This window comes from Harpegnathos saltator, unplaced genomic scaffold, assembly GCF_003227715.2.
Source record: "Harpegnathos saltator strain DR-91 unplaced genomic scaffold, Hsal_v8.6 scaffold789, whole genome shotgun sequence".
Classification (NCBI taxonomy): domain Eukaryota; kingdom Metazoa; phylum Arthropoda; class Insecta; order Hymenoptera; family Formicidae; genus Harpegnathos; species Harpegnathos saltator.
The window spans coordinates 967,240-993,162 of NW_020230636.1; the positions used below are offsets into that span (position 1 = coordinate 967,240).

General features: G+C 44.7%; 1 protein-coding gene across 9 annotated transcripts in view; it reads right to left on the minus strand.

Moving 5' to 3' along the window:
- Window positions 1–282: 282 nt before the first annotated feature.
- LOC105181704 (neurotrimin) overlaps window positions 283–25,923 on the minus strand; it is a 182,910-nt gene continuing 157,269 nt past the window's right edge. For 4 of the 9 annotated variants that reach the window (XM_025306574.1, XM_011138660.3, XM_011138663.3 and 1 more), the window contains exons 4-11: window positions 24,770–24,977; window positions 24,293–24,448; window positions 12,471–12,599; window positions 8,092–8,229; window positions 7,554–7,724; window positions 6,821–6,895; window positions 6,342–6,410; window positions 283–653 (exon numbers count right to left, since the gene is read on the minus strand). In XM_025306574.1, the coding sequence (XP_025162359.1) occupies window positions 520–653; window positions 6,342–6,410; window positions 6,821–6,895; window positions 7,554–7,724; window positions 8,092–8,229; window positions 12,471–12,599; window positions 24,293–24,448; window positions 24,770–24,977 (1,080 nt within the window). In that variant the 3' untranslated portion in view covers window positions 283–519. Of the gene's footprint in view, window positions 670–5,548; window positions 5,706–6,341; window positions 6,411–6,820; window positions 6,896–7,553; window positions 7,725–8,091; window positions 8,230–12,470; window positions 12,600–24,292; window positions 24,449–24,769; window positions 24,978–25,923 lie in introns of those variants that run through there. The other 5 variants (XM_011138661.3, XM_019840698.2, XM_025306575.1 and 2 more) reach the window with 5 other exon arrangements.

Sequence of the window (25,923 nt, forward strand, 5' to 3'; positions counted from 1 at the left end):
GACGCGAGAAGCTCGTCCCGCACGGGCAAAACAAGGCGCGTGATTCACACAAAAGGCGACACACGAGCGCCGATCAGTCGAGAAAGCCTAAACGTAGCCTCGTATTCACCGCATGTATACTTACACAACATATCGTTATATCCATATTTTTTTTTATGTTCATATGTATATGCATATATATTATATATATATATATATATATATATATATATATAATATCTTTCTCTTTGCGTTCTCTCTCTCACTCTCTCTCTCTCTCTCTCTCTCTCTCTCTCTCTCTCTCTCTCTCTCTCTCTCTCTCTCGCGTTCGCTCTTCTTCTCTCGTTCTCTGTGTATAAGTCTAGTTTTAGTATGAAAATAATTTCAAGCGCGGCCCGTTTCGTCGCACTCGTCCGTCACTCTTTCGGAGACAACGCACCGGAGGTAACCAGTAACCGTGCTACGCGCACCGGCCGTCTCCGGGTCGGTCACCGGCCAATAAACACTAGAACTGGAAGCCCCGTTCCCGCGACGTGAGAATCACCTTCTGATGGCCGGAAGCAGCAACGACAGGAGGCTCAGGGAGAGGAGAAGGACGAGCTGCGCTCGATGGGACATGCCCGGGCTCTGGGCGTCCGCTGGCAAGTCACCCGGTGGCCTCATCGACGCCGGGCCTGGAAACAGACAAAACTACGCTGCGGTTGTTCCACCACGAACAGAATGGGACAATTGCGCGGGCAGGACAGGCAGGGATTCTCTATTCAGATGTAATTTTCAGTTCGATCGCAATACTATTGAGGAGGAAAAAGAAAAGGAGAGGAGAGGAGAGGAAAGGCTGGAGGGGAGGAAAGGTTGGAGCGTGGAAACGGCCGTAATCGTCATAAACTTGGCGTTCAGAGTTGATCAATTCTCCGCAAATATGTGTGCTTCGATGACAATAACGCGAAAGGAAAAATTTGCGAACACAGTCGTGTATTTCAAACATTCCAGTTTCATTCTGAAACGATATGCTAAAATTCGTATTCGAGTATTTTACTTTTATCCTCCCATTTGCTGAATTGCAATTAGAAATTGTCTTTAACGCGGTTAATAGCTCGATGAGAACGCTAGCGTGTGTAAGATCGTTTAAAATCCTCTGAAAAACGTTGACGTATTGTTTCCTGCGAAGTGTGCCGTTGTAAAAAGAAAGGAGGGCAAAGAAATAATAAAGTCTGGGAACAGAGAGACGGATTTTAACAAACGATATCCGTTTAGTGGACTCAGTCGACGCGTAATTGCCTTTATCCACATATATCATGAATCTCATTTGCCAGTTACGACAAAGCCATTTTTATCACATGACGAGTATGTGCGAGCGCATAAAGAATAATGCCAAATATACTGTATTAGTAGATGACATCGCAGCGAGTAATAATCCCTTGAAATACGGTCAATTAATTTCACGGACAAAGACACGAAAGTTCCAGATTCCAGAGTCCAAGAGAGCCCGTGAATAAATATGACGTCGCGAATCTGTCGCCGCAAATCGCACAACCGAGACAGACGTTCGTTCAATATGAATAAAACACAATTGGAACCCGTCCATCAAGTTCTTCTTTAAATAACCGGTATACTATTGAACTTTATATTACACATAGGAAGGAGGCAAGAGATAAGGGAAAGAAACAACTTGCAAAAGTATCCTAATGGAAACAGTATTCGCCAACCGTGCGAGAAAATGGCAGTCATTCGTCCATGGAGACGCGAACTCTTCGCGAACAGTCCGTGTCCGTCGGTCAACCGTTCCATTTCTCAATTCCCAATGTATCGGCGACGCGAAGATATATTCTTAAGGTGAGACGCGAACGACACCATTAATGAACGGGCTGGCTTATTCATCGGCCAACAGCTAATATTCTTTCACTTGGCTGCGGCCAATGTGAGGCTGGCTGGCTGGCTGGCTGGCTGGCTGGCTGGCTGGCTGGCTAGCTGGCTGGCCGCAGGGTAGACGACCACCGGAATACCGTCCGGTCGTATTTTGTATCATCGACCGTGGACACCGTCAGCACTGCGTCCTGGACGAACTTCCTGACTATATTTTCACACAGCGGCTGTCGCCGCGCCAGCAGAAGCGCGACCAGAAGCGCGCGACGCCCGGAACAAATAGTCGGCGGCGCTTAAACATACGCGAAAACCGTCAAGCTCGGCGGCTCATTTCCTCAGTGGCTTCGTTCCCGACGCGGCGATATACGCGCACGCACGTTAACGAGCGGATACGGAAGATAAATACGAGGAGTTGTTGCGAATAATGCGAAACGCGAGAGGGTTGCCGCGCGCTCGCGCGCCTATCTCTCCCTCTCCGTTACCCCCACCCCCCCCCCACCCCCTCGCCCGCGCCTCGCTCGCCCGCGCGTCAGGGAATTAAATTCGAGCGAACTCTCGGTTCTACCGGAATTTCTGCGATGTTCAACTCGCGCAAATCCCTTTTTAACGAGATAAAACCCTCGGCGATGAGGAGCGGCGGGCCGGAGAACGCAGGAAGGGTAAATTCATTTGAGATTAAATACATCCGACGTCTGTTAAATCGCCTCTTATCAGCCGTTACCGCCAAAGAAACGCCGGATGAAATGTTACTGGATTAATTGTGGCACCGCAGTAATTCGCAGATGTGTCTTGCGTGCTTTTTCATTTGTTCACGAGTTGCGAGAAGAGCGATGAGACAACGGTGAGGATACGTGGCCCCGCGAGGGCTGCTCTACGCGCGGTGCGTCATGATATATTGAGTTCTCTCGGAGCTCTCTTAAATTCCTCCGGCCTTAATGAGGTTGTTTCAAGCGGATTCCCGCGCCTCGATGTGCCAAAGATAATAATCTGCGACGTGACTTCGCGAGCTGTATGGACCGTCTCTGTTTTCGTGGACTTCGAGACTTGGTTCAATAATCGCTATAACTGGCGACAAACTTTCGACGTGCAGAATCGTGGACGCAAGTAAGAGGCGAACGTAAAGAGAAAGAAGAAAAAATGTTCGGATAGATTTAACGACGGATTTATTGACGAAGAACAGATCCGTTTCACAATACATTGCCGAGTAACACACAAGTCTCGGCAGTGTTAGAAAAAGCTTCATTTTATCTGATTAAACTCGCGTTTCGCGATGCGGTAACTCTTATTGATCGTTCGAACTTTGATAAATAAATCGAAGTGGAATCGACTTCGCCACCTGTGGCGCTAATGCATAGTCAGCAATGTTATAGAAACGAATATATCAATGACGGTAGAGACCGTACATCAGAATGTACGATTATTGCCGCGATAAAACTTGATGACCTCGATTTGCCTTAATGACTTCCACCCACGGCATTATCGAATAATTTAGGATCCGCTTCTTCCTAACAAATTGCACTTATTAACAGCGGTACTATCTGGATGAGGCGGAACTTTGGCTCGCGCGCTTCATCAATTTCACTTTTAGATTTAGATAGTACCGCTAAAAACACGGAAACTATGTTGCACGGGTAATTGTTACGGTAATAATTTCCACTCGATAAACATTACTTGGATTGGATTATGTAACGGCGAAGGGAAAGAGAGAGGAGTGTATTGATCAGTGATTGGAAAATTTTCACCTGAGACGTTAATTGGTAATCCACCGTCGTCGTATCGCTCGCGCAATGTTCACATGACAAATCGTGGCGACAGTTCGACCTTACGAATGAAATATTTCTCGGGGAATTTTTTTCCGATACTTGAGCAAACAGCCGACGAAACGTTTAGAACGATATTAACGGAATTTGTTCGCCAAAAAGCCGGAATGTAACGGCTCGAGAAAATGTCCTTTTTTGCCTTTTTCCTAGCGCCGGTGGATGGTCGTCCCAAATGCAGGGCGTTTCTCGGGAGTAGTTCATCGTGCCCCTTGGCTCGCCCGCCAGAAACGGACGTCGAAACCGCACGTCCGTTCGGAAAAAGTTATTCCCACCTACCAGTAAAATCCACTGTACGTGACTTTCCGCATGGCCGGCGACAGACGAGCCATTTTCCAACACTTTAACAGCATCTTTACTGACGCTTCAGTCTGTACATTTCCTTTACCGTTCATTATATTTCAGGAGAGTCGCTCGTTGGTAGCTGAGAAACTTTCGATTGGTCGCGCAACAAATGTTAAAAATTCTTCGGCGCGATAAAATTTTTCTTAGTTTCTCTCTCTCTCTCTCTCTCTCTGTGCGGTGTATCAGTACTTTTATATCGCTGATGCATACACCCATCGTGAGATAAAAATCAAGTACCGCACTGCAGTGCGAATTCAATCTCAACTTTTATCGAGTACGTTACATGTTACGTGTCTGGAAAGAAGTTGTCTCCTTCGCACAATGTGCACGTTTAATGTACGGTTTAATATCGTAGTGGAAGGCTCGTATCGTTGGATCTTACTTAGACGGTAGACCGCGAAGCGATCATTTGTCAGCTGCTTTTTCGACGACCGTGCACGAGAGGCAATTAACCGCGTGCGCGAGTATTATTCAAACATCACGTGAATCGCGATTGTGCGCATGGGGCAATATGCCCGAAGTCAATCGATTTTTGAAGGAGGTAGGAAGAAGGACGCGAGAAGCGAGAAAGAAAATAACGGAGGAGTTTGCCTCTCTCCATTTCCTCTCTTCCACTTACTGATCCCGGAGGCGCAGCAGACGGCCGCGGGTCAACGCAGATCGTTTTTCATTAATTGAAAGTAAACTTCAGGAAGGGAGAGAGAACAGGCCCAACGCTCGGGGGGAATCTTTGAGCGAAGTCATTCGAAGTGAGTTTTGAACTTGCATCCTGCCGCCAATCCCCGTCAGCTGGCTTGTATAATATAAGAATTTGCGAAGAACTCCAAGTCGTTAACGCGCGAGATCTCTCGGTGACGCCTGTCGTGATCCAGCCGCGATGGAAAACGACGGCACGGAAAGCGATATCCGCGCGTGGACGCGCGTTCGGGCGTTAAAAACCCTCGCGGCTGTCACCATTCTAAAAATACATCGAATTCCCGCGGCAAATCCGCAGTGCTTATACGGAGCTCTTTCGTGTTTGTCGACGCGTGAGATGCGCTTGGATGCATCGCGGAATACATCAACGATTACCGCGCGCGGGGCCGAACTTTGAAATCTCGGGATGGTAAACTTGTACCGAGGGTCTTAAACGAAAATGTTACAAAGGACGTCTCATAATCCCTCATAGCTTAACCCTGATCAACGCGAGCAAATTTGTAGTGCAAACGTGCAATGCGGTCGTGTTGGTGTACAAACTTACACGTGTGCATAGGATTCCGATAGAAGAGTCGCGATTCTTTCTGAGATACCACTTTATCAGCTGGAGATGCTTGCCCCCCGTGCAAGAATATCGATGGAAAATTAATGAAACCAATTGAATCACTTGAAATTACGGCAGTTAGGTTTTTTCAGTTATTGAAGCTGATTTACTCGTTTACTTATTTGTTTGTTTATTTATTTATTTATTTATGAAAGTCATTATTATACTCGGTGCGATACATTAAAATTACATGAAAGATTACATCGATCAAAATAAGAATAGATAGAAGAAAAGAAAGTATCTTACAACACAAAGGAATCTTACAGCATAAAGGATTGTAGATTATTCAAGACAAGTTTAAGTTCAACTTAAAATGACTGATGACAGATTCGAAAGTAGTTAATGACATATGATAAAAATCAATTACGTTGTTTGATTTATTCGCATGACACACAGCTGACCTAAAAATTAAAAATGGTGGTTAAATCTACCGTACAAGGTGCAATGCGATCTTCAACACGAAGAGAAGCATAAAATCTCGAAGAAATAAATAAAAGTTTTAGTCGAAACACTCGACAAACTTTCGATCGTCGCATTTGCTACGCGCGCGTAACATTGAAGAAGAAAAAAAAAGAAAGAAGAAAAGAAGAAAAAAATATCGGACCCGATCATTGACTCTCGTTCGTTGAGCTCAAGCGAACAGCCAATGCATATTTCTTCCGTCGAATCTCACGACAGTGAAGGGATGACCGCAAAATCCTTCCCGGCCAATAAAATGGTCGGGCTAACGCGATGAAGTAATTCGCTCGCGGATAAAGTGGATCACCGAGCATTGCCAATTTAGTCGATTCCCTCTCTCCCTCTCTCTCTCTCTCTCTCTCTCTCTTTCTTCTCTCTCTCTCTCTCTCTCTCTCTCTCTCTGTCTCTCTCTCTCCCTCTCTTAGGGTCTCCCTCTCTTTCTCTCTTCGATCGTACATCGTTGACGAGGTTTTAATTACGCTAATTACTCGAACGACATGGCGGTCGGACGGAGCGTGTATCGTCGTGGGAAATGCCCAGGCTCTACGCGGAGCGTGTTAAAATAGATATTTACTGACCTGGATTTCGCAATTCCTCGACATCGTAGTCGCTAGGCGGTAGTCGTGGTTTCTTGTTACCGTTTCTACCTAAAATGTATTACACAAAGGCGGTTTTACATTGGTGCTCTACGGTAGGCTGACGCGCGTACGAGGAGCGCTAATGGACGGTCTTACTTAGGAATCGAGAAATAAATTAGTGTGTGTACACGTGTTTGTATGTGTGTTGCGTGACGCATGTTCTCCATCGGATGTCTCTCTCTGTCTCCTAATCTCGCAAGGTAATTCAACCTAATTCGGTACCTAATCTGCCTGTGGCTGTTCTGGCGGTAAGGATGCGTGCCAGTAACATCGCACAATTTTGATCACAACTCTTTTAACCGTTGTCCTGCGTCGCACATGCTTATCGTGCGTGTGTGCGTATATGACAGGTACATATATCAATCGTGACGGAATACGTAGGATATGTTTATACGTTATATCAATAATGTATCAATTACCATTCTTTTTCATCGTTGACGTCGGTTGGTAATACGGCGGTGGCATCGTAGATGTTGTCGAAGGTGCTGGGATTTCTGCGTCAGAGTAAAAAAAGCGGTGCACTTTTTAGTATTGATCTCGCGCGATTGATGACGCGAATGATCGCATTCGGACTAAATACAAAATAATATTGACGAAGAGACCACAAATCTGTTGTCCTATTCAGCCTGCTACAGTGTCTCGTGTTCTCGAGAAAATTTGCATGCAGAAACAAAATAGTCACCGCGACACACCGCTGCTGTAGAGACAAGTTTTCACGGCGTAACGAAATATTATATGAAATCGTACAATCGTAATTTCCGCGTGCGCAAAGTTTGCTCGTATGAGATGAGCGTCCGGCGCAAATTTAATGGGCAATTATGGTTAATGCTCGCTGGGAAAGTATGCTCGACCTCGCCCGCATCGCTCGTTAACGACGAAGGCTCAGATGTCTTTAAGTAACTGACTATTGGAAACCAATTATTTCGCCATTAGCGCTGCAGACGTTGACTTGGAATAATCGATCCAAAATAAAGCACTACGTTGTAACATTTACCCGATACTTTTCAATGCGCGAGATTGGACGTTCGCGCTCGGCAAACCCGGAATAATGTATCTTCAAGAATTTTATTCGAAGCAACCAAAAGAGTGTTATTTCGGTAAACGTATCGCGTACGTACGATATATATTTATTGTCGTTGTCTAACGTCTTACCATCTAGTTTGATGTCACCGTCTGTCCCGCCGAGTGAATTTTGCGCCACGCACTTGTACGAGCCGAAGTCTTTCGGGCCGACGTTCCTTATCTTCAGCATCATGTACTTATTGTAACCGTTGTCGGTGGATACCGCCTCGTACTTGTCGCCTGTAATCGAATGGTAATTGCCTGTGCCAATAAAACCAGGTTCTCCGTCTTCAGTTTAGACTTGCAATTGTAAAATCGCGTAATGAAGAATATCATCGTTGATGTGTGTTAACATCACGTTTCGGTATTCATTGAATTTCGTTCGTACGCGCACTTCGAGAACTCGAAATAACGTTTCATCGATGTGCTCATTTTCACGATTCAATTACACGTTTGCCACGAATTAAGAAGAGAGTATTTAAAAAAGACGTAGCAAACAAAAGGTCCGTTTTATTTTTACATGTCGCTTCGTGCAACTGAAAACACGTAGATGCAGAATTACGTCGAACCATATCAGACATGCAGCGCAGTTACAAAGGTTTAATGAGTATCGAATTTTTAAAATTACCAGAGACTATCATATCGCCATGTTCGGTTGTCCAATAATTGATCGAGTTCGGGTAAGCTTCGGTGTGACATTCAAGGGTGACATCTTGCCCGATATACGCTCCTTCCAACTGATTTGGTATCGAGAGCATAGGTGGAACTGTAAAATACACAAAGACAAAATTTACTTCGTATTGTATATATATTTAAACTTTTGCAATTTTGCGTAGAATGTAATAATAAGGGAAAGAAATTGTTTTTCACGAGTAACACATTCTCATAGCTCTATGAGAGCGACGATAATAACGCAAAAAGAATATGACGGATATTAGAAACTAATCTAATTAGAAAACACGAGTGTAATCAAAATGAGATTTTGCGATATGTGGTTTGACCGACGCTATTTGTCGAGAATCCTCCGTGTAAACTGACACGTCGTGTATATTTATAGGTAAAAGCATGAATGTAGCGCAATTAAAATTAAGAGCAATCGAAAGAGCTATTTTGTTCGAACTCGAGGATTGATCAAGCTCGATCAATTGATTAAAGTCGCGGTACGTATCTATTAAATGTCAGTTGTGGCATATTCATTAAAACAGCAGTGCAAGTTTTGTAGAGACGTGTGTTCCGAAAGGGAGCCTTTTCAAATTAAAAGTCGCTTTAAAACGTCCGAAAATTTCAATGAAACGTTTGCGAGTACAACCAACACGCAATCTACATTGCATGCACCTGCGTACACGTCCTCGCTCTGAAGGTTGTCATGATTTAAAAGCACTGTCTGAAAATAAGCAGCTGCATGCAGTGTTGCATGCAACGTAAGCTGCGTGTTGGTTTTCTGGAGCCACCTTCTACTTGCACCTTTGAAAGTGCAAAGCGAGCCGGGGGGGGGAGGGGGGCTACAATACAAAGAATGCTTTTCCAATGCGCGTTTGTTCTACCTTCATTGATTGGTTTAACGAGAAAGACAATTACACTCTTCCACTTCTATATTTGAATCAAGACATTTTTCTTCATTTCTTTTTAAATATTACCTATTATTATGGAACGTATCGTGACACGGCTTGAAAGTATTCAATCGAGTTTATTCCATTCCAAAATTATCGACTTGCGCAAATGTCTCTCATAAGTAATATACTGATTGTTATTAAACATATGCGAAATAAATTTGAATTTTCCGATAAGAGAAAGAGAGAGAGAGAGAGAGAGAGAGAAAGAGGAGGGAGGAGAGGAGGCTTTTTATATAGCCCAGCGGCTAATACACATATACAAACCTTCGAGATTTAATGTATGTGGGAATGCATTCGTCCACCGTAAAATTTTCAGTTTCTCGCGCGAGAAGTTATTAAAAAGTCGACTCGTTATTTTGGTAGTTGGATTTCAGCTTTACCAAGTCTAAGTACCTCTTTAAAGAGAAAGGGTCACTTCATACAAAGATCTCTCTCAATTGATATTACGTACGTAGTAGATGCGCAGACCTCGTTTTTCTTCGATCGATATAGAGATGCCCAGATGTGCAACGACGGTATCATGTCATAGTTTCGTCTTTTACGGACGGGCGTAAATCACGATTTACTAGCAACGGCTGCACTTCCGACAGAACTACGGTAGGGTAGTTTTTCCACCCATCTCCTTCCTCAATCATCCCGCTGAACTATCGATAAATCTAAGGGTCGCGAGTAACGTTTGGATTCCGATTGCACATCATTCGATGCGTACGCTGCGCGCTGAAGATGCGATTTTTATTCGTCAAATTTCAACTTCGGCACGTCTTGAAAAATTCCGTCCGCGTGACAAACTTGGAAAATTCGTATAGACCGAGAGAGGGAGCGTCAATCCGATTGCGCGTCTCAATTGTTATTGCAAATACATCCTCGCCTCGAATATGATAGCTCGCGTAATTTTGATCGTCAACTCGTATTTCTCGTCTCTTAATAACCCAGTAAAAACGAAACCTCGAGTTTCGTTTGAAACTCGAGCACCGTTCTCTCGCGATTAAACAAACATCGCTGGGAATAACGGCGGCCTTCGGGAATATGGATTGCGCTGTAATCGCGCGCAGTCCGTGATAATGACGGCATCCGATATGCTGAAGATAAAGTCAATTTGAAAAAGTTGTTCCCGACGATGTATCTTTATGATACACGCCAGGAATTAATTCACGCCGCGCGGTAATAATACCGGCGCGTTTATCATGCGCCACGTACCGCCATTGGATCAACATCCAAGAGAGAATACGTAACAGCCTGCTTACCGTGCACACGAGAACTTCGACGAGAAACTTCTAATGTCGCGCGTGGACATGGCTGATCGAAAAGTTGCCGCGGGAACGCTCGCGACTCGTGGCTTTCGTGACGAAATCGCCGTTCGCGGACGATGGGACGCAAATTCCTCGGACGATTATCAATATTTGCGCTCGTGCGCCTATGCACCGGTCGAAGGTCGAGGGGGGGGGGAGGGGGGTGCAAAACGCGCAGGAACTAATGTGGCAGAAAAGACGACGCGTTTCGCGCCCCAAACTGAATAGTACCACGGGAACTGCCGGCGGATGGATGGGCGGCTGAGGTGGTTGCGCGGGGATGAACGGACGTATATCGACCATATCTAGGTCAAGTAGCCGCCCATAAATCGGCGACTAAATGAGACGTTGAAAACCAACCTAATGTATGACGTACTGCGGGGAATGCTTCTACCTGATGAAGTACCACCGCTCTTCATCGAGCTGCAATCGCGACAACATATACTCTCAAACGTGACCGACCTGCTCTTCCGCTTTTACATGTAAATGTAAATAAATATATCTTCATCTCACGGGGTGAATATTATAACTTCTTCCTCGAATTTTACGCAACGACGAAATGTATACCGTGATATATAAATTATCCCGACGTGTGTCATTCTCGTTATAAATCCCTTCATTTACGTTAGACGAACTGTTGTATCTCACACGAGTATATCATCGGTCGGTGTTAATGCACATTTTTGAGCGAAGAGAAGAGGTCCTTGAAATGATGTATGATCGTGAGATCCACTTCCGTGCTGCTCCTGCCGAATTCGCGTGGCAGTGCCGCAAAGCGTTTATGGCGCCTGTTAAGAACTCGCTATAACACGCGGTTGGCGTGCCGTTGAGAGTCCAATAAAAAGCAGATCATCAGCAGCGATATTAGCGTGGCCCGTGTATCAGGGAAAACTAGTGGCACTATTTCATTTCTAACGTTTATGAACCACGTTGAGCTCATTAAAAGTATAATATTTCTCCGCATTGTGTGTGTTTTACCGCCGCTTCCAGCGACCGGCATTTACCGAGTTACGCGTGCCTTGCAATCGGCGAGGCATGATAAAAACGGGTTTCTCTTCGTCATCCTTTCTTATCAGCCTTTCTTCTACAGAAAAATATGCGGTTATTCTTGCGCGACAATGGTCGTTTCACCGGGAGTTTCATCCTGTCCTTATCATAATACCGAAGTGCATGGTAGTATTACGATGACATTGTGGTTTTCGCTAATGGCGCACATACACACACACACATACACACACGGAGAAATCGATAATGTTAACGTCCAAAGTGATGTTCAATAAAGTGCTATTGATGTAAAATCAATATATTCCGATATAATCTATGATATATTTAGATTTTCATATTGGGTACTCGCACGATAAATGTGTACCGGACCGAAAGAATACAAGAGCACTCGCAATTTATTTCTTGCATATTTAATTCGACAATTATTTTATCGTGTAGTTATGATATTATTTCGAAGAAACGGCAAATTGTGACGCAGAAAAGAAATACAATAATAATTTGGAGCGCAGAGAGGTGCTCCAAAGTTAGATATATTGGCAGAAATTTTAGAATTCATTGAGCGAGTTTAAATTGAAGTTTAGAATATTCTCTGCGTAAATAACATCCAAAGTATACAGAGTCACTCATATACGGACGTTTTAATCTATGTTCGATTATCCGAGGCGACCCTTCGAACTTTCGATTGGTTCAGTTTCGATACCCGCGCGCCCCGGAAAATAATTCCCAGAAACTTTTTCAATCAGAGAAATCAATATTAAAATCGCTGGCTTCGCAAACTATTGATTTTATTTGAATTCGTTAGGTTAATGGACGCAGAGCCACCACTTTACGAATATTTTGAAATGCTTTTTGAGCCGTATTTATAAATAAACATTAAAATATCGCGAACGAAATGTCGTTCGATTCGTTGTTTGGATGTGTTAGAAATCCCATCGATGCGGAATATTCCTTCATTATTATGCGTGCGTGATTATTTGTGTCGGCTGGATTACAGGGATAAGACATATTTTTGCGAATTTCATGCTCGCTTTTGCTACAAATTTCCCGACGATTGATGACAAACAATGCGATATAACACATAGTGTGTGTTAGCAACTTACACTGCACGCGTAGCAAAACTCTCTTGCTAACCGATGGTGGAACGCCGTTCGAAGCAATGCACAAGTAAGCTCCCATGTGAAGACGACTGATCTTCACAATATGCAGCACCTCGCCATCCACGACATTCACTGAAACATAAAACACATTTACGCGTGTATATTAGCGAAGGTACATTTCTTTCAAGCCTTAACGAGACATATTCATTGTGTAATTTCAATAGTTCTGTTTGTGTGAGTTTTGTATCATAAAATGAAAGATTTCCACAGGAAGATAAATATTTGCTACACGAAAACACATACGTGCTCGCACGAGCGCGTTACAAGTTTCGTCGTGGAATCTACAAGTAATTAATTAATAATCGAATTTTCAATTAAACGATGCTTTTTAATTAAAACGTGTTGCTCGTTTTAAACAACAAGTCGCTGAAAAATCCCTCGTATCGTGTTCTGCGCGAGGTAATTATTCTAGAATAAGTAATACAATAATAATACAGTTTGGTAAGCACGCAACTGGTCGCAGTTGTAATTCTTCTCACGAATTAATAAGCGCGTCGCGTTAATATCGGCGTTATTCGTTTCGAAACGCGTGCGGGTATCGATAATGTCGACAAAGAAGGCAGCATGCACCGACGAAGCACCGGGCGCTCAGCTGAAAGCGCGATGCGCATATGCGTCGAAACTTTTATTGCATGTCGTGCGACAAAGAGCACTTTGCGCCTTCCTGGAGAGCTATTTGCATCTACGCTGCATTCATTTCTGGCGTGTTGGTTGATATAACTGGCGCAGATCGCATAAAGCAGATAGGGATAGATTGAACTCGGCCGAAAGCGGCCAAAGTAAAGGTGAGTTATGTCGGGCACTTTGTCGCAGGCTCTGCTTAGATATTAAAGACAGCTGCGTGCTGATATATTCGCCGGATAATGTATGGACACAATTATGTCGGCATCACTCGTTCGAATTCCGTCGCGCGCAGATCTCGTAATATCTCGTCCATACCAGGCCAGGGCAAGGCAAAAATGCCCTGGATTATGCATTGTTCGATGCATGCCCGGGACGCATATGTAAACACGGGACTTTCCTTCGAAAGAGATATCCGGGTCTGCGAATATTCATCGGGACATGGTGTCTACAGCACGATTAGCCACATGAATGTTAACAAATCACTTTACACGGGCCCGAGCCTCTCGAGGCAGGAAAGAGCCGTTGCGTTTATTTTCATAATTCAAGTCAATATCGTGCGCAAGCGAAACATATATTACAGCTTGACGTGCCTTTATCCCCGTTTCGAGAGCGATTACATAGGTAGCGTTTTGCCGTCCGTGGTCATAGCAAAGCAGATCGTCATATTAGCGGAGAAACTGCAGTATTTGATGGAATGATCTATGGTGACCTCGTTGTCGCCACTCGATGGATTACATGTGCCATGGACATGTCCCATCTGTGTATAGGAATCACTTGTGATGTATTCAATGAGGGAAAGAGAAAGAGAGAGAGAGAGAGAGAGAGAGAGAAAGAGAGGGAGAGAGAGAGAGAGAGAGAGAGAGAGAGAGAGAGAGAGAACTTCTCGCATATTTTACTTACATTGACTAAACTGTCTTTTATTAAGCGTGAAATTGGAAGAAGAGAATGAAAAAGTAGGTTCGAGCGCTATACAGAGCCGCGTACATTTACGTCGGGTACAATTTGCTCGATAAATTATTCATGTGATGTAATGGTAATTGGTGAAAATTTAAAACTGTTATGGAATTGAATCGTGCGGCAAAATTAATTTAACGGTTCGGCGAAACATCCGTTGAAGCGAGTTACACGGCAGCCATCAGTGAGCGAATATTATCAAGTCGTTTATTTGTATTAAAAGACGATCAAATTTTCGTTTCGTTTGTGTGCGTTTGAAACTTATCGTTCAGAGATTACGTAGTTGGTTTAAAATAAAAAAAATATATACGAGTAATGCAAAACGAATAATGTAGAAAAACGAATGAAATGCAACGGATAAGACAGATTACATGTGTTAATAACAGATATGTTATTAACTCATCGCTACGACAAAATAATTACACGATTCTCCTTCTTCTTCTCCGACTTGGAGTCGCCGTAAAAATATTTTTAACGTTCAGTATCGCGAGAGAGACTGACACCATACGCAAAATAATATGTTACAATGATGCAGCTACTTTATATCGCATAACTCTTTATGGCGTGACACGCGCCATATATATATATATATATATATCCTAAATGGAGCATTTCGCGAAATGATGGAAGTTGCCGTGGCTTTTCTCATCGTCATTCGGTTTAAACTGATACTCGACATTTCGAGAAAATGCAAAGGAACGGCGCAGCGCGGAAACCTATTTAAAGCTTCCTTTTTTTTTGCAATAAAGTTGAAAGCATCACGAGCCGCGAGGAACTTTACGTCCGTTCGACCTACCTGTGTAGGAGCAATAAGATGTTATAAGAGCATAAAGTGTTACAAGTCGCGTGATGCTCTTGAACACACTTTCCGTTCTCTGAGAGAGTACTTTATGCCATTTTCTCCCTCCTTTATGATTTTTCAGTTTTACTCACTTATATTTAAGTGGTTAAGTGCACTGTACTGTGAGAGTATGTCAACAACATACTTGCAGTGCGTTGTATCGTAATATAAATACGAACAAACAACGAAGAGACAACGTCAATAAGGCATTAGACATTCGACTTGAATAACTCGCTGAAAAATAACGCCGACATAAGTATCTTTCGCGCGCGTCCCGCCGATTGTCCCGCCCTTATGAGCCGCTCGCTCACGAATTCTCACGCGTATCCCGGCTTCATTCACGGAGGAGATCCACGTCGAACGGGGCTAAAAGTGCGAGTCACTAAATCTCGCCGGCGGCACGGCTGAAGATTTCGACGTTGAAAGAAAACGCAACGTTATACAGACGTGACGTGGCAATGAAAGCGGTGAAAGGGATAAAGTTGTTACCCGGCCAACAGTGGGACGCAAGAGAGGATGCTGAATTCCTGGTAGTCAACCCCGTGTTACAAGCAACGCGGCAAACCTATCTATTGTTCTATAAACAATGCAGAGTGCCGGTGAGATTCTGGCAGCGGGTCGCACTTTCAGGGGGTTTTAATCAAGTAGTCCCACAGGCCCTGGTCGGAACTACCCGCTTACCGGTTTAGCGGGAACCTTTAAAACTTTCGGCTTAATGGGAAACCGCAATATGGACCGGCCGGATGGAATTTCACGGCGGACGCGCCCGCGCCGCGGTAGGCGCGAACAAAGGGAGAGAACGCGGACAATTATTATTTTCGGGCGAGCTCGAATTTTTATCCGTTCCGTTCTTCCCGTGCGCGGTCACGGCCACCCGAGGGTGACACCTGGTGGTGCAACCGCGGCTGATCCGTCGTTATTCCGCGATGAGATCGGTGTCGATTGAGATTAAGACTCGTTATCGTCACGCATCGCTTGTCGCGCCTTACCGCTATACGTTCCGAACGATACCGTTAATGGGATTCTCGTCGACTCGCATTTCCACTCCGATCTCTCCCTCGTTCTCTGCTCCATTCGCTCGTCCGTGTGTGCCGTGTGTGTTTCCCCCTTTTTTTTAATATTCTCTACTTTAGATTGTTTATTATAGAAAATATTACGCTGGTGCGTCACAGCTCGATCACAGTTACATTTCTCGCTTATTTGCGAACGCCTGTCCGGCGATACGCGCACCGGAAACGACACACGCTGAAAACGCGTAGATCGTCAGAAAAAACAACACGCGTGATGCGCATATGCTGGCGACGGATGTCAAGCCTTTCGTGCGTTCGCTCGGTAGAGTGTATTATTTAAATCTCCGTGGGGTAATTTAAATTACAAATACGTATCGCGCGAGCTGCATTTGTCGCGGTTGAAATTTGTAAAAGAGCTCGTAAGAGTATAGGAATTTCGACAATCTCAGCATAAGCGAAAAATAAACAAGATATTAACGATTATTATTTCGCGTCTTGCTCTCTGGTACTCTCTGTAGAAAAAAAAAAAAAAACAAAAGGGAAGAACACCGAAGATTTATATCGCCGAGCAAGAACCGTCTGTTTGACGCGAGGTGCGAAGAGAGTTGTACGCAGACGCAGATATGTACTACGTTTACATATCGAAGTTATAAACGTGCATATGACGTCCTACGTGATATTGCTTACGTCGGCCCAGAAAGATCGGCGTGTCCACGTTACAGCGTTATTAAACTTCAGCAAAATTGGCTTTCCGATCGTCGTACTTGATAAAGTTTCGACGCGTTGCGCGTGCTGTCGGGAACGTTTCGAAATTTTTCACGGGACATTACGCGCCTGCGAATGACGTGGAAATCTTCCGTGTCTCTCATCCGTGGCGCTTTAAACAGCGAACGTGTCGAGCAACGGCATACGAGCGGGCGTGTGCGCACGCGGAAAAGAACTCCGAAATAAATTAGCGTCTATTCACGTCGATGCCCGGGCGTGCTTTGCATAACGTTCCCCGCAGTATCCTCGGCGGCGTAAAAATAAGCGAACAGCTTACTCGAAGACGAAGTGGAGGGTTGGCCACCTATTTGGGAATTAGTACGTGATGTATTCCGGCCCATAAGCGAAGGATGGCTCGCCGATATTTCATCCCGTCCCCTTTTCTCGTAGCCTTAAGTGCCCTTTTTCGCGTTATTACCGGGAGATAACCCGGGTACATTCATTCCCGGGCGAAATCCTCGGTCAACGATTATTGCTGCTAATGTATCCGCGGATGTCGGGCCGGACATACGCAAGTGATTTTTACGTATTTATTTGCGTCGGCTGCGCGGGCGGAAAATATTTTTGCGCGCGTGTTATGCGTGCAATGAACGTTTGCGGCAAAGAGCATACTTAAGTGGGATATTGAAAGCAAATACGATGTTATTCGATACACCTCTATCATTTCAACTCGCAGCTTTTCTCTCTTACACACACACACACACACACACACACACACATATGTACGGTGGAAAATGTCTTTGATATAGTTCTTATTATACATCATACATGTGTATGATGTATATCATATGCGACCTTTGTTTATTTATTTCCGCTCAGAAAATGGAAAAAAGACTGTCGTTCTGTTCTGCCAGATTTTTCAATATTATTAAACGCAAACAATTGAATATATCTGAGATGTTATCGTGTTTGTTTGCAATGTAATGCAACGCAATCAGCGGTATATACACGGGTGTAAATTGTATAAATAATCGGCTCGTTTCACACGCGCGGCGTACACACGCATACGCGCGCTATTCGAAAATAGACGCGAGCAATCGGTGGGACGCCGGCGCGGACACGTTGACGCGGTCGGGGCTGAGTTCGCGAAAGACGAACAGCGAGGAACAAAATCGCTGGTTACTGCTCGTTTAGACGCACGTTTGGAACAGCGAGCATCAAGAGATCGATTATCACGGATACTTGACGTCATGAGGCTTGAGAGACAAATTACGTTTGCGACGTGGCATCGTGTAAAGCGAATGAAAGACGGGGCTATTATATTCTAGCTCCCAGCGAGAAATTTCTCAGATAATATTGACTTCGTGCTGAACGCTGACTTTACCAGCGGTTTGGAAGGCACAAAGGAACCTCAAGCGGTAACGAGAAAACGTAACGTGCCTCTTCACCGCGATCATCGATGTGCCACCGCAGCCATCGAGATGTTCGATACCGGTTCAAGCCGGACTGCGTTCGCAGTCGGTATGAAGCGCAGGCAGAATGAAGATGAATGTGTGTGTGCGTGTGTACGAGCGAAATGAGTGCGAGAGTATAGTCGACTTTGCGCTGTGCTTTATACCCGGTGCGCATCGGATCCTATTCTCCTGCATGTTCGTCTCCCGACACAGAGCGGCGGGAAACTCACCTCGTTGTCGGTTTCGATTTTCCAGTCGCGTCGCGTTATGTCGGCCTCGCGTCGACAAGCCATGGTCGCATTAACGGGGAAGTCTTGCCGGGACTCGTGAGAGTACCAGCGACGGAGATACAGTCGAAGTGTCTCTCTCTGTCTTTCGCTCGTTTCCTCTCTCGCTCTCGCTCTCGCTCTCGCTCTCGCTCTCTCCATCCTCCTCCTAGGTATAAACAGGTGCGCGCGAGAAGGAGTACACGCACATCCATGACTTCACATATGTACACTGAACGGTTGGTGAACAGTACATATATGCAGGGGTGAGCAGAGAGATGAACTCGTGCGCATACATACACACACACATACACACATAATCACGCACGCTCCGCTGCACTGATCCACGATAATCGTGTGGGTGTGTATGGTGAGAGGTAGATGGTTGCACGGAGTAACGTGCACAGTGTGCGCGGACGTATACACGCAAGCGAATTTAGAATCCTTCGTAGTATCGAGAGAGATAGTGGAAGAAGGGAACCGGTCCGCGCCCGGCTGGCGTCGATGGGAATGGAGGAGGGCGCAGACACGATGGACAGGTGGAGAGAGAGTGACCAAGGCGAGCCGGTATATCTGAAAAGCTGGAGGAAAGCAATCGCGTTTTCCGGGCACGAAGCGCGCGAAACGCGTCGTCGACGAGTGTCGACGTGTACGCGTTTCCATAACTATGAGGCCGAGCAGCAGGAGGACTCGCGTTCTCGGATGGCCGCGCGGAACCTCATCTCGCGGTATCGTCTCTGCGGCGGTCCCTCGTCGCTCCTCGTCGCTCCTCGTCGCTCGTTGCATCTGAAGCGTCTCGATTCGCGCTGCCAGCTCCTCGGAACTCGTCAACTCGTCGTGCCGATCGAGAACGCTCGTCCGTCGGCCGGTTCGCACGATGTTACCGCCCTCTTATGAACGATCGTATTATAAGGACATGAGTCGCGCGACTACTCGTTCCCACTGCCCTCTCCGTCGTTTGCTCGCGTCCTTCTTCGAGCCCTTCCCCGTTGGCGCTCTAATTTTCCCACCCCACGTGCCTTCCTTTATCTTTCTCTCGCCATCACCCTTCCGCACGATCACTTCCGGCCTGTCCGCTGGAGGTAAATCTCTCTCGTACCTGCAGGTACCTCGCATCACCACCACCACCATCGCCATCACCACCACCACCTCCGCCATCACTACCAACGCCTCCTCCACCGCTGCGGACTAGTACTAGCTGCAACCACCCCTTCAGCATGTCCCCTCTCCAGCGACGACGGCAGCCCCGGACGCGCGATAGTTTTGCTAAATTCGATTTGCTTTCTCATCTCTCTCTCGGCTATTTTTTTTTTTTTTCGATTCCTCGCCTTAAGGTGGGTGGAAGGGTAGACTGCGCGCCGATGGCGTGTACCTTCGAAGAAGCAAGAGGAGCCGACGTCCGCCTATACTTTCTCGAAGGGTCGGAGGGTGTCTGGAGGCTATCAGGCGGGAAGTAATGGCGTTAGCTCCGTTCCCTCGGGCCCCAGAGGCCAACACATCAGTTAGTAATGCGGTCGTACGGCTCGAACGCACGCCATATTCACCAGCGCGCGATATTTCGTCCAATTACGCGGATAATCTGACGCTTCTCTTGAATGACGAATCGCCGGCTCGCCAGAAGGTACCTACGCGCGTCGATTGATATTGATCGCGTATCGATACGACAGGCTGCTTTTGCGGAAACTCGTAATTAGAGATATCGCGAAAATTGATCACGCCAAAGACACCGGGGAAGCCGGGACAGAATAATGAAATTTGTACGAGCAATTTCTCCCGGAGGATCAAATACGTGTCTTTGATGTTTCGAAAGCATATTCTTGACGTTCAGCAGGACGACTTCGCGAGCGGGATTGTTCAATTGTATTGAGAATCGCTCGGGGTTTCTAATTCCAGCGGAGAAGTTCTTGAGACTCACGAAACTTTGTAAAGTTAACAAAAATGTCGGCGGTTCAGAAAGTTTCCGATGGAGCTTGTGTGCGATATAACAAGTAGTTCTTTCATCTGAAAGGTCAGACATTGGATTCGCGAGTTCTCCCAAGGAGAAGATGAATAAATTCGGAAAATTCCAAGTAGATGTTATTTAAGCGCGTTTCATGTAAATATAGACAACGCAACGATAAATAATGGGATTCGGCATAAATAAAATATTCATAGCTTCTATAGGGTGTCAAATCTCTCGATGCCGATACGCCGCCGCGCGTAACACATAAAAATTTATCTCTTTTTTACGGGCAGGTGAAAATGTTACGAGACGTCGTCTTATAATTTTATTCATCCATCCTCTCTTTAACGTATAAGTGGATATTTAAGAACGCGACTGCCTATCGCGTATCTTTATCGTCCTAATTTACAGTAATGCATATGGTATGTACGCTCGTCGTCGTGTAACGCCGCAGGAGTAGCTTTCCTCGCCTTTCCCACGTTACCGGATTTTTCCACTGCGCATCGTATTCAACGGGCATCTTCCATTTACGATGAAATTTGGCAACGCTCTTTCTTCGAACGCATCGCAAAACGGTGCTCGAACGGCGCGAGAGAAAGCGCTGTTTTTTGCGATGCTCGCGTGTTAATGAGCAGTGCTTAAGCGCGCGCGCACGACTGAGCTTTTACCAGAATTCACGGGTAAAAACCGTTACTACTAGATGCTCGTGAAATAGATCTGGATGTGGACGAGTTAATCGAAGAGCGGTAGAGCAAGAGAAAGAGAGAGAGAGAGAGAGAGAGAGAGGGGAGGGTGCAGGAAAGGAAAGAAAAGGAGAAAGAGAAACAGAGAAAAGGAGAGAAGTTTTAGGAAGCTTTAGGGAAGTTCATGAAGTTATAAAATACCATTCCGATAATAATTGCGTTACGATACGTTGTGTTTTGATCTATGCTGAAATATCAGAAACCGAACCAATTACGAATAATGTCACGAATAAATGAATTAAATGTAACGTAATTTCATGTGGTGAACTTTAACGCGCGCGATAACTGATATTTGATTAACCGCGGACATGACGCATATATTATAGCGCACAATTTTCGTGTAAATGGTCCAGTCTTGGCGTGCACCAGCTGCACGGATTTTTAATCGAGTAATCGGTAATCGAGATAAATGGTCGATCCGACAGCGTTTCCGCATTCGCATGGTATACTCTCCCTCTCCCTCTCTCTCTCTCTCTTTCTCTCTCTCTCTCTCTCTCTCTCTCTCTCTATATATATATATATATATATATATATCCCGTAAAACTGAAAAGATGCTTCGGTATAATTAAAAGCGCAGCTTATACTTTCTTCTTCTCAACTTTCCGACTATCGCGTTTAGTTTCTGTTTAGCATTGCTGCATGGACCCATTTTAATGGACTTTAGTCGAAGTTGGTAATAATGTAGTACTACAGCTGAGAAAACTTTCGAACAGCAACGACAAATGTATCAAATTTGATAGAGACAACAATCGCGCCAATATTCGTACAGCAAGTGTGTTTACAGAAGTAACGCCACTAAGACTCGAGTGCAGTAAGCTAAAGTTGTGATAACGATCGGCAGGACGTCTATTCATTTTGTATTCTATCCGCATCTTTAATTACTGCTTAATTATTGCCGGTCGTAGTTGCAAATCAGTCATGAGAAGAAGTGGTGAAAGGGAGGGAAAGGGGTGTAAGAGATAAAACGGGATGAGCAAACGTACAGAAAGTAAACGGGTGTGCATTGGGGAAACTTTTAATTCTCGTTAATTCGTTTTTAAAATTTATCGCGCCGGAACTTTCCAATTACAGGTCTTAGCGGCTCGCGATAGACCTCGCATTGCTTCGCCGGCGGGATAATCAGTGGATCATGCTGCGTAATCGACTATTTTTCCATATCAGAACGCGACATCCATATTTAACAGTATCAGTTTATACGGCCAGCTTAGTATAGGATAGTGGTTTACGATCTAACGCTTCCTCTGAACGTCGGCGCCAGCGTATGCCTGGGAGGCAATGAAAATTTAAATTAGCGCAGAAATTAAATCCGACTTTTATCCTTTATTGAGGAAACCTTCCGGAATCTGCAGGCGGTTTGATGTTCCGTTTGCCCGCATATTTTCACCCCCAACCCGACCCGACCTGACCCGACGTCGGACGGGATTATACTTTTTGGGCTCTTCATAATTAGCAATTAAGAGGGTAATTAGCATCGATCGAGACGGCTCCGAAAAGGCAGACGAGTTCTTCTATGGTATGGTATGGTCTACCTTTTCACGATGTCAGAAAGCGACAGAAATATCACACCTGTGCCATCATCGATTCATTATTTGTGACCCGAGGTGAGGGTCACGTGACTCTTCGTCTTTTACAACGGACATTTGTATGAATGAACAAATAAATTTTTGATATCTGTTTTTCTCGTGATTGTTCGGGATTTAATTTTGGCAACCATTGAGAGAGCTATTTTCATCAGTATTTTCGTCGGTATTTTCGTCGTTATTTCCGTCTTCGATGCTGTATATAAATCGGACCCTTTAAAATCGAATTGTCTCACATGCGACCTCAATTGGTCGTCGGAATATCGTTCTCTCGTCGCCTGCAACGTGATAAAACTACGTAGATACGTAGGTACATACATACGTACGTACGTCCAGCCCGGTTAGCTAAAACGAGCGGACACGGTACGACACGGCAGGGGCTCCTGAGAAACTCTCCCAACGCAAAATAAAAGAACTTTGCATGGCCGCTTGTCGGACGGAAATCGAAGAAACCGTACCGCACGCGACATACCTATATCTTGATACATCGAACCTCCGAACTCCGAACTAGCTGCGAACTGCAACTACACTCTTGGACACATTACGCGGAGTTTCGCGATATACAGCGGTTATATCGTGCACCTGAATAATTGTGTTCTGGCCGTGGCTTACTCGACTGAATTTTGATGTTGGACCAGCAGAGGAATAATTGATCGTTGAAGCGCAGAGCGCGGTAGCGAATGCATGATACCGGCTTAGAAATTTAGTTGCCCGCGTTATTGCCCGCTTTTTACTTATTCATCTCTAACCTTTTCTCTTGTTTTGTGGCGATAATTATGATAGCCGTAGGCTGTTTTGACAAACTTTTGGCGCTACAGTCGATAATATAACTTCATTTCTGGATAAAGATACATTGAGAATAATTCTATCTAAAAGTACATATAATTAATGATAATTACCAATTGATACAAACATGTTATAATGCGGTTATATATGCTCGGTATCAGAAAATTGATAAAATATTCCGCATTAAAGAGGATAAATTTAATTATCGTGATATTATCCATTGGCTAACGTACGGGTTTGCCGTCGAGCTTCATTATACCTATTATTTTGTATTTCACTTAATTACCAGCTTCAATTTCACAAAAGAATGACCGGATAGAGAGAGAGAGAGAGAGAGAGAGAGAGAGAGGGGGGGGGAGAGCGAATACAACTTTGGGCGATATAATAAATAATTGCATTAAAGTGTCGTTGGTTTTCGAATGCGTATGGCGTCGAACAAGATAACGTTGTTAATACGTAATATAATTTAAAATGTATTATTTGGGGGAACATACGTTGTGCTACGAGTATAAACGTTATCAATATTGCTTACAAAGTCGCGGAGAGATCACAGGTATATTTGCCGCTATCCGTCGAATTTTCAGTCAAACAGTCTATAAAGCGACATTGCCTAACCGTATCGCTATCGCTCGTAAATGTAACCTTGCGATCACTCTGCGATTCATATTTAAACGAAAATACCAATCCCACCATCATTCACGGTTCGGACACGCGATACGTGTTATCAACCGCGGCACGTCTCCCGACGCAGTTATCGAAGTTATGACTATTTTATACGCCGTTAAGCCCGACGAAAATCATCATCTCTGACCAGTCTTCGGCAGTCAGCGCAAAATTATTAGGAATTAATCGGGACTCACCACTCTCGCCGTTGTAATTTATGTTCTTGCCGTCCTCGCGTCGCCACATGACATAAGGCTCTGGAAAGCCAGTCGCTTTACACGTCAACGTCACGTTGGAAGCCTCACGGACCACCATGTCAGTGCTGGTCTCTTTGGTAATGATCGACGGCGGTACTGCAACACAGATGTCAAAAAGAAAAAAAAACTCACTGCCGCATTCGTCACGTCGACGTGCTTGCGAACGTTCGAACTTTCTACAGATTCAACTAGAAATATGGCATATATCGGCTAAAAATGTATATACGAGTATATCAGGGAAATGCAGTTTGGTCTGCCTAATTCAATATTACATATAAGATGAAAAATTAATTAAATAATAAATGTGAAATAATAGAGAAATGATAGTTACATACATGACAGTAGACAGTAAATAATAATAAATAAATAAAAGGTATATCTGTGGAAGTCCTCTCCTCGACGTGAAGAAACACTCACCTACAACTTGTATGTAGCCTTGACGACTCCTCATTGGGTCCGTGTTCACTTGACACATATACCATCCACGATCGACCTCCTGAGCTTCCTTTATATGAAGGTACCACGAGCGGTGATCATTGAACGATAGCGAAATCCGTGGGTTCTGAGTAATTACGCTGTGATGAATCGAGAGTATAGTTTGCGTATCAACGCGCACCCATGCCACCTGAAACAAATCGGAGAATATTTCTTTTATTTATATATTGATATATAATATTTTTTATATACAGTACAGCGTTCGTTCCAGCGCGTTTTGTCTTTATTTTTAATATCACGTCTCATCATATATAGGTGGTATTTAATATCAGATTGAAGTATAGGATACTTTTGACAGGACCTGCGAGCATGGTAAACGGTTTTCCCGTTCGTGACAAACTCAGGATATCCCGGTGACTTTATACCTCACCGAATGTTCCTTTCCTTCTCTCACTTAATTCAATAATCGGGCAAGGCTGCGCTCCCCAGCCTTCGTATGGATCTCGGGGGAAACTGATGGAGGCTTAGAGCCACTCATTCTTCTTCCTACTGCTGTCTGTCTCACGCACACTTTCGTCGTTGAGTTTTCAATACGGGCAAGAGGTTTCTTGAGCATGCAAAACATGCCCAAAGTCTCGCGAATTCTACAGCGGTATAATTTCCGCTGCGAGCGTGGCTCGAGTATGTTCCGTGTTTCCCGTGGAGTACGACTCGGAGAGTATCTCTCGTAGAAAAGATCAGCTCACTCGCGAATATTTTACCGGCTACCTACGTATATACGTACTCTCACGTATCCGTGTCTTTATATAATACGCTGCTGCGCTGTACGCGTAGCCAAGAAGCGGGCGCACGCACATCCACCCGACTGCATTCGCACATTCGTAAAGCGCCGAATCAAATTTCACACGTAATGTTCGCTACAGGATTGTTTTATTAATTGATACCAACGCGACACTCTTACTTCGCACGTCGATTTATTACGCGGTGCAAATTATTCATGCCGTAGGAAACATATTCTTTTCTACGCGGAATATAGCCTTTAATTTTGCTACAACGGAGAATTGATTTTCATATAAGTTTTTCATATAAGAGAAGAAATCAAATAGAAAAAATTATTGATGAAAACGTTGAATAAG